The 10,369-nt window shown below is 37.3% G+C and overlaps 1 protein-coding gene across 1 annotated transcript; it reads left to right on the top strand.

The window, feature by feature from the left end:
* The first annotated feature begins 402 nt into the window (after positions 1-402).
* On the top strand, positions 403-1,338 carry LOC143655397 (olfactory receptor 4F15-like). Its single transcript, XM_077126724.1, has one exon. It carries the CDS (start codon positions 403-405, stop codon positions 1,336-1,338), a length of 936 nt encoding a protein of 311 aa, XP_076982839.1.
* The last annotated feature ends 9,031 nt before the right edge of the window (positions 1,339-10,369 follow it).

Consider the following 10,369-nt stretch of genomic DNA (forward strand, 5'->3'; position numbering starts at 1 on the left):
AAGTAATCAACACTTTTGGCCTTATAATCTTTATTTACCCAGTGAAATAAGAAATTCAGCCAATGAGAAATAAGTAACAGTGACAGAGTCAGTGTGAAGGCAACGGAAAAAGCCTAGGCTTACAGTGGTGGGAAACACCTAAGTAAATGGTCACAAAAAAGTTCTTAGAAATTTTGGAAGGACTTTTTAAAAAAAAGATCTGCTAATGCTATAAGAGGAAAAGCAAACTTATTTGACTCTATTTATGATGTCCATTATATACACAAACATAAATATATCATATATCTATCCCTTGAAAAAATAACAGAAGAAACAGGAAATCTATTTTAGTGCTATTGATACTGACTGTAGCACATGTTCTGAACTCAGATCATTTGAAATTCAGCTCTTTGGTACCAGACAATGGGTGGATTAAATGACACTGTGGTTTCTGAATTTGTGTTGCTGGGACTCTCTACATCTTGGGAAACTAAATTTTTTCTCATGTTGATATTCTCCTTACTCTATTTTGACATCATCCTGGGAAATCTTTTCATTTTGTTTTTGGTGATTCTTGCTTCTCACTTGCATTCCCCCATGTACTTCCTATGGGCCAACCTGTCCCTCATTGATGTGGACCTTTCCTCTACCACAGTCTCCAAGATGATCAAAGACCTTTTACGTGAATACAAGATGATTTCTTTTCAAGGTTGCATAACACAGATATACTTCATTCACATCACAGAAGGAGTGGAGATGATGCTCCTCATAGCCATGGCATTTGACAGGTACACGGCAATCTGCAAGTCTCTTCACTACTTAAAAATCATGAGTCCTAAAACATGTATTTCATTTGTAGTCACTGCCTGGGTAACTGGGGTGAGCCACGCCATGTCTCAGTTTGTTTTTGTTATAAACTTGCCATTTTGTGGCCCTAATGAAATAGACAGCTTTTACTGTGACTTCCCCAGGATCATAAAACTTGCACGCACAGATGGAGCCAAATATGAGCTTATTATTGCTGCCAACATTGGGTTCATGACCATGGGCACCTTTTTTCTGCTGATTTTTTCCTATGTCTTCATTTTGGTCACCGTCTGGAAACATTCTTCAGGAGACTTATCCAAGGCATTTGTCATTTTGTCAGCTCACATCACTGTGGTTGTTCTTTTCTTTACCCCATGTATATTTCTCTATGTGTGGCCTTTCCCAACATCATCACTTGAAAAATACCTGTTTATTGTTGACTTTGCTATCACACCTGTCTTGAATCCTGCCATCTATACATTAAGGAACGAAGACATGATGATAGCAATGAAAAGATTAAGGAAAAAGGGATGGTTTGCACAGTTTCGCTGATCAGAACACTTTCTGGAGTTCTAAAATTATTTTTCCCCCACTGCCTGTTTGATACCTTCACTTAGGCATCCTAAATTTGATATGTCCAGAACCTGAACATTTCATCTGCTCCATAAAACTGTTTTACTACTTCTATGCAATCTTTTCTTAATACCTTTATTAACCTTGGAAATTGTACTATTATGAAAGAATTATATGAGAGCCGGCAGAAATACCTACTAAATAATATCTTATGATTAAAATTGTGACCACTTATCAAATAATGAATAAAATGACATCCCTTCTGATTTTCATAAGGTCTGAAAACCAACTGGAATACTGCTTTGGTGAATGTTAGGAATCTTCACTTTGAATGGTTATTCATGTAGAACTAATAGCATTACATAGGTATTATAGATTGGATTTCCTCAAAGCAGAGCCAGAGACAAAATTTCATTGAAGGTAATTACGTGTAAGCTATTTCCTGGATGCATCAGTAAGTAGGCAAGAAAGTGATACAGGCAAGGGAAGCATGATAAGCGTAACTGGGATGAAAGTTTACCGTGGGTCACTGAGAAACTATACAGCTATCATAACATAGATTTGTCTCAATGAAAGGGTAGGAAGTTAGGGTATTTCTTTAGTTTTACGGGGCTTATCTGGAACTTTATCCCCTGGCATATCCAGCCTATCTGACTCTGGAGATTTAGCATATTAGAAAAGTCAATACAAACTATCAGACATGATTCTAACAGTAGAGAGCCATGTCCTTGATTTGAAACAATATATGCAAAGATATATGAGTGAGGTGATATGAGTGGCAACTGAAAGTACTCCCATCTCTTAAAACCACACAGGCCCATACTTTTCTAGGAACTTGTCCATTTCTTCTAAGTTGTCTAGTTTGCTAGATATAGTTGTTCATAGTATCTTCTCATTATCTCTTTTATTTTTGCAAGTTCAGTATCATCTGCTCTCCCAGTTATGATGTTATTCATTTGGATCCTCCCTCTTACTTTTTATCAGCCTAGCTAAAGATACCTCGATTTTATTGATTTTATCAAAGGACCAATTTCTGGTTTCGTTGATTTTCTCAATTGATTTCATGTCCTCAATTTCATTCAGTTTTCTTTAATCTTATTATTTATTTTCTTCTGTTTGCTTTGGGGTTGGCTCCTGTTCTTTCTCTAGTTCGCTTTTGCTGGTCTAAGCTAGTAAGTCAGTAAGGTGAGTCAGGTGTTCATTCATGAGCAATAAAAGCCCCTGTTTAAAATATTCTTTTAACCTGGTTAAAATGTTCTAATATGTGTCACTACATTGTCCTTTGGAGTTATTATCCACCATGAAACCACCATGTAGTATAACAGGTTATTTTAATTTTTAGACAAACTTTTCAACATTACCTATTATGAAGCAGCAATTTTTTTCTCTTCAAGATAATGAGTATAATTATACCTGACCTTGAGGTAATTAAATACTTGGTCCAGTCAATGTCATATCATCAATGTAATGGGCCTGAATGACAAGGAATAAAGCTTGAGAAAGTTGATAGATGCCTGAAATAGACCAGTGAACGTATATTGCTAGACTTGACAGCCTATTGTAAAATGCTCCTGAATGTCTTTATAACACATATAAAGGGGAAAAGCATTTTCTCGTCAACAGCTATATACTCATTAGCAGAAGAAGATTGATATGCTCCATCAATGGAAAGATATCTGGAAAATAAGTATGATAAAAATCACAATTTGGTTAAGTTTAGCATACCTCAAACATTCTAAAAGATCCATCAATCTTCTGAGCAGGTCAACTAGGCAGTTGGGAAAATATATCAGGAATCAAAAGCTCTGTATCTTTCATGCTCTTGGTTGTAGCAAAGATGTCTGCATTCTTTGTTAACTACAATATACTTTGGCTTGTTATTTTGGAACGTAGAGAACTGGTTTCTATTTGTCTTGCTCAGGTCACTGATGTGAAATTTTTGCCAACATATGCGTATGTCTATGTCAATTTTGTATTATGGAATTATGAAAATTATGAATGGGTCCCCCAGAGACCACTGTCAAATGAATACAGCCAAAACTGCATCAATCACCTGACCTCCATAAGCTCCTATTGTTACTGATGGGCCACAAAAGCCTGTTATTTTTCAGAAATTATTGATACTTCAGAGACACTGTCCCACAATACTCTCAATGTTTCGTGATTTTGGAGTTCCTTTTGAGAAAGATAAGAGGAGGATGTATTGAAAAAATTTTAGATGACTTGCAATTTATTCATTCTGCAGTGAAATATCTTGGACCTCACCACTAATGTTCTAACAAAAGGGGAAAAAGATGAACCGACTAAAAAACAATAACACTTTTTACATCCATTACAATATTGAAGTCTTAAAGTCATATAGTCAGCTGCCACCACCCCATAACTGAAAACAGTAGCAGGGACAGAATCTGTTGCAAAGACCTAGGAGAAGAAATTTTTCCTAGAGTCAACACGCATTGTATTGTAATTGTAAACTGCAATTGTAAACTATGATTGATAATTCCTAGAGGGTTGGTGTGGATACCACAGGAATTAAAATTTCTGGGGTATCAGACTGGAGATCATCCCCATACATTCCTGATATTTGCATCTAGGAATGTAAAAATCTACCTAAATGTAAAAGTCTGAGAAAAAATCTGTTTCAGCTTGGATGGTGATAAGTAATTGTGCCAGTTTGAATCTATTATTACCCCAGAAAAGCCATGTTTTAATCCTGATTCTGTCTTATGGAGGTGGCCATTTCTTTTAATCCTCATACAATAATGAAGTTTGGAATCTTTTGAATATTATCTCCATGGAGATGTTATACCCAATTGTGGATATGATCTTTAGTAGATGGAGATGTGACTCTACCATTCAGGTGGCTTTTGATTAATTTACTAGTGTCCTTTAAAAGGAACATTTTTCAGAGATCCAGAAATGACAGAAGCCTCAGACTGACAAAGCAGAGCTGACAGAGAAAGAGATGGGAGAGGTGACACAGATGCAGACACTTGGAGAACAGAGACACAGATGTTTGGAGATGCTTGGAGTCAGCAGGTATCACCATGAATGTTAAGCAACCAGAACCTGAAGACAGCCAAGGGAAGCCAAGAGATTAAAGCCAGCCTGGAGAAGCACACTGAAGAACCCTCAAGGGACAGAGGCTGAAACTAGCATAGCCTAGGAGCAAGGGGCAAGCAGATGCCAGCCACGTGACTACCCAGTTGACAGAAATGTTCTTGACCCATTCTTGAGCTTAGATATCTTTCCCTGGATGTTTTAAGTTGGGCATTTTTATAGGCTTAGAACTATAAACTTATAACTTATTAAATTCTCCCTTTTAAAAGCCATTCTAGTTCCAGTATATTGCATTCCAACAGCTTGCAAACTAACACAGCAATCATTTAAAAATATGCCTACATCTCTCCTTCTCCAGAAACAAGGGAAAATCAATTTTATCAGAGTCTGGCTGACCTGGGAGTAAGCAAGTACCCATATCCAATTCCTTCCAGCCTTCAGAGAGGGGATATACAGAACTCCAGCCATCCTGACCATCTATATATATAGGAAGGGAATCCAGTCTCCTTTAGCCTTCACAATACATGTAAATGTTGGGCGAGGGTAGCTTAGAAATGCTTGTGAGGTTCACAGCCTGAGGGTACATGTTCACTAAAAGACTGAAATATAATCATAAGACTACAGCACATTTCTTCTCTCTCCACACCTTATCTCCACATCAATCAGCCTCCTCTATATTAGGAGATTACAACTGAAAGAACTGCAAGGTTCAGATATTATTTAAGAAGTTCTATGAAAATGAGAGCATGAGGAGACAAAAAAGGAAAAAGACACTAGAAGAAATAATAGCTTTTGACACTTATAAATTCACCAGACAGTAAACATAACATAGGGATTAGCCAGAAGCATAAAATATATGCCGTTCCTTTTATCCCATATCTTATAGGCAAGTTTCAACAAAAAATAATGATGCACACTAAAAGGCAAATACCAGTCTGGAGAGGCAGAACAAGCATGGAATAAGAATAAGATATGAGAGAGATTTAAGATTATTTATTTGGGAATTTAAAATAGCTATGACTTAAATCCTTAGGACCATAAATGGATAAAGTGGCCAACATGCAAGAACAGATGGGTAATTTAAGCAGAGAAACAGAAGCTCTAAGAATGAATCAAGGGGAAACACTTGAAATTAAAAACACAGTAACAGAAATAACGAATTCCTGTGTTGTATTCACCGGTAATTGGACACAGTAAAGTAAAGAATCAGCAATCTTAAATACATGGCAAAAAAACTTCCAAAACTGAAAAAAAACCTGAAAGCTATAGAATAAATATCTAAGACCTGTTGGATAATTAGAAAAGGTGTAACATATGCATGATTTATATGATGGAATGAATTCTACCAGAAACTGTGCATGCAAGAAGTGAGTGGAGTTAAATATTTAAAGTGATGAAAGACAAAACTCCATATTATAATGCTGTGTCTTATGAAATTTCCCTCAAAAGAGAAAGATAAATAAGACGTTCTCTGACAAAAAGAAAAAAATAACAGATTTGTCACTAGTAGAAAAATGCCTTGAAAGAAATGTTAAAAGAAATTCTTCACTGAGATGGAAAATGATACACATGATAAAATCATAGAGATATAAAAAATAAGAATCATATAGAGAGAATAAATTAAGGTAAACTGCACCAAGCACACCCAACCTGCACTCTGTGCATGCACACAAATGTGCATCCACACCCAGACCTCCTGTGCCCTGTGCACCTGCACACCCATGTCCCGCTGGCCACACCTGCACACCCACCCCAGCACGTGCTCATGTGGCATCGGGCCTCACCCCACAGCATGCACCCGTGCCAGTCTGCACATGCTCCCCACCCATATGACACACATCATACTCCCAGCCTCTCGCATACCTGTGCACAACCCCTTGACCCTGTATCTGATCCTTGCCCATGCATGTGCAGTAATGAGCCCTACCTCCGTGCATGGGACAGATTCATCCACATCCCAACCTTCCTGTGGACATTCATACCTGACTCCTGTCACCTCTACATCTGCATCCTGACCGCCAGTACCCCCATACCCCACTCTCTGTGCACACTTGGACCAGCTTCCCGACTCCTGTGGCCCAAGCCCCATGCATCAAACCCAGTGCTCCAATCCCCACACACCCCCACACCCCTGCTCCATGCCCTGCCTGCACACCCATCCCATGTACTTATAACATACCTTCCAATTCCCCACAACTTGCCCCCCATACACCAGCACCCTGCCCCCTCTGTGCCCCCATGATCCACCTCTTGTTGTCTTCCATGAGCTGCACCACCCACATGACCAGTCATATTTTCCTAGACCAGGCTTACCTCCTCGAAGAAGGAAAGAGTCACCAGAATCAATTTTCCCTGAGAGTAAGACCCAGCAGGAAATCTGAAACCGTCAGAATTTCATTTGAAACCTCTAGTTTCTGTGCTTTTTATATCCTGCCCAGCATGTGGCACTTTTCTGCTCACTGCTTCCCAGCAGCATAAAGTTATGTGGTACCTTTAATTTCAGCAGACCTTCCCTGCTGGGGACATGGTTGAGACGGAGGTGAGACTGTAGGTTGACATTAATAAACTTTAGTGCACATTCCAGGTTTACCTGTGCTGGGGTCCTATTTTCAGTAACTAGAATCTGTTAATTAAACAAACAATTAGTGCTTAGTTGACCTAAACCTTTGCTGCTAGTAAAGTCTGTTTCTTTTCCCTCAGGGAACCATCCTGCCATGTCTGGAGGAGGGATACCAACCTCTGCAGCATTGGAAACTTACAGTTCTTCGTGGAGCCTCAGCTTTTCTACCTGATCCAGACTGCTGCTCCTGGCTATTTACTCACTTCTCTGGAGAACAAACTAAATTCCACACCTCACTATGCTGCCATCTTGCCCTGCCTACCAAGACCCTTGCTCTTATGAAGCATATTTATGTAGCAGAGAAGCTAAGTCTACCTATAGTCATACCTAAGAGTTACTTCCAGAGGAACTCTTTTGTTGCTCAGATGTGGCCTCTTTCTTTTGTGTTCAAATCTGCAAGTGAAATCATTACCTTCTGCCAATGAACATGACATCCAGACATGAAAGTCTCCCTGGCAATGTGGAATATGACACACTCAGGGATGAGCCTGTACATAGCATCATGTAATCTACAATAGCTTCCTGACCAAAAGAACGGAAAGAACTGTAACAAGTAAGGTTCAGTGGCTGAGAGAGTTCAAATAGAATTTAGAAGCTACTCTGGAGGCTACTCTTACATAATCTTCAGGTAGGTATTGCTATTTCTCATAGCTTGCAAACCCCAGTCAAAACCACTCCTGCCAACTTTAAAGAACACTGAGGGATTCTACAAATTTTTCATGCACTATGAAAAATTTCCAGAAACCTACAACGTCCAGATGGATTGCTGGACCAGATAAGCCCTGAAACACAGAGAAGCCAGCCTCTTCTGGACATTCACTAGTTCCACCCCCCTATCCCATATTATTGACAGCCCTTTGCAACATGAAAACATTAGGATGGACATAACCTAAATACCCCTAAAGATTGGGAGATGGATCAAAGGAGAAAGTGAGTTATAACAGAGAATATGGGACTTAACAAATGAGTATGACTGCTGTATCATAATATTGATATTACTTATAGACTCCAGTGTCTTAGAGCACTAGAAGGAAAAACATAAAATTGTGGAACTGTACATCATACCAAACTCTGAAATCTGTTCTATAACTAATTATTCCAGTGTGCTTTGAAATTTATTGCTTTTTTGGATATATGATATTTTTCACAATTAAAAAAATGTGAATGGCCTTAACACACCAATTAAAATACAGAGACTATGCAAGAGGATTTTTTTTAAAAGTTCCAACTATATGTTGTCTATAAGAAATCCCCTTAAAATAAAAAACATAAGGGAATAAGCAATTGGATAAAAAAAGACATACCATGATAGCATTAATTAAAAAAATTGATGTATCTATATTAATTCAAGAACAGGAAGATTTCAGAGCAAGTAATATTGCAAGGTAAAGAGGGCCTTTACATAATGATTAAGAGTTTAATTTGCTAAGATGATATGGCAGTCTTAAATTTATATGTATCCAACCTGGACATCAAAATATGTGAGACAAAATCTGGTAAAACTACAAGGAGGAATTAACAAATCCAGTATTTCAATTGGAGACTTCAATTTCCATCAAGGAGGAATTGACAGATCTAGCAGGAAGAAATCCATAAGAATATAGTTGAACTGAATTGGACTATCAACCAACTGTGTGTTTACAGAATACTTCATCCAACAATGATAGAAAAAACATTCTTCTTTAATTCATGTGGAGTATTCACAAAGACAGACCAAATCCTGCTCTGTATAATACACTTTAAATACTTTAAAAATATGTCATGCATAGTACAATCTCAGACAATAATTCAATTAGACTAGAAATGAATAAGAGAAAGACAACTTAAAACCACAAGGATATTTGAAGATCTTACAATTCACTTCTTAATAACACAAGGGTAAAAGAAAAACTCTAAATAAAAATTGAAAACTATGTTTAAGTGCAAAATAAAATACAACTTTTCAAAATTTCTGAGCTGCACCAAAGGTATGTAGTGCTTAGAGGGAAATACAGAGAATTGGATGTATGTATTACCAAAAATACATATCTAAAATCAATAACAAAAGCTTCCACATCAGCACACTAGAAAAATTAGACCAAATCAAATCCAGTTTAAGCATAAGAAAAGAGAGAGTGTCAATCAAAGCATAAATTAATGAAGTGAACTACAGGAAATAGTAGAAAAAATTAATGAAACCAAAATCTGGTTCTTTGAAATGATCAATAATACTGATAAACATCCACCCAGCTTAACTAATCCTTAAAAATGAAATATAGGGAAGCCCAATAAGACTATGGGTAGATTTCTCAGCAGAAACCATGGAAGCTAGGAGACAGTGAGATGATATATTTAAATTACTAAAAGAGAAAAACTGCCAACCAAGACTCCTATATTCAGCAAAACCGTCCTTCACAAATGAGGGAGAAATTAAAACATTCTCAGACAAAAAGTCACTGAGAGAATTTGTGACCAAGAGACCAGCTCTGCAAGAAATACTAAAGGGAGCACTAGAGTCAGATACGAAAAGACAGAAGAAAGAGTTATGGAGAAGAGTGTAGAAAGAAGGAAAGTCAAATATGATATATATAATACAAAAGGTAAAATGGTAGAGGAAAATATTATCCAAACAGTAATAACACTAAATGTTAATGGACTGAATTCCCAATCAAAAGACATAGACTGGCAGAATGGATTAAAAAACAGGATCCTTCTATATGCTGTCTACAGGAAACACATCTTAGATTCAAAGATAAACATAGGTTGAAAGTGAAAGGTTGGGAAAAGATATTTCATGCAAATAACAACCAGAAAAGAGCAGGAGTGGCTATACTAATATCCAACAAACTAGACTTCAAATGTAAAACAGTTAAAAGAGACAAAGAAGGACACTATATACTAATAAAAGGAACAATTAAACAAGTAGACATAACAATCATAAATATTTACACACCGAACCAGAATGCCCCAAAATACATGAGTAATACACTGCAAACACTGAAAAGGGAAATAGACACATATACCATAATAGTTAGAGACTTCAATTCACCACTCTCATCAATGGACAGAACATCTAGAAAGAGGATCAATAAAGACATGGAGAATCTGAATATTACTATAAATGAGCTAGACTTAACAGACATTTATAGGACATTACATCCCACAACAGCAGGATACACCTTTTTCTCAAGTGCTCATGGATCATTCTCAAAGATAGACCATATGCTGGGTCACAAAGCAAGTCTTAACAAATTTAAAAAGAATGAAATCATACACAACACTCTCTTGGATCATAAAGGAATGAAGTTGGAAGTCAATAATAGGCGGAGTGCCAGAAAATTCACAAATATG

The sequence above is a fragment of the Tamandua tetradactyla genome, chromosome 14 (assembly GCF_023851605.1).
Source record: "Tamandua tetradactyla isolate mTamTet1 chromosome 14, mTamTet1.pri, whole genome shotgun sequence".
Classification (NCBI taxonomy): Eukaryota; Metazoa; Chordata; class Mammalia; order Pilosa; family Myrmecophagidae; genus Tamandua; species Tamandua tetradactyla.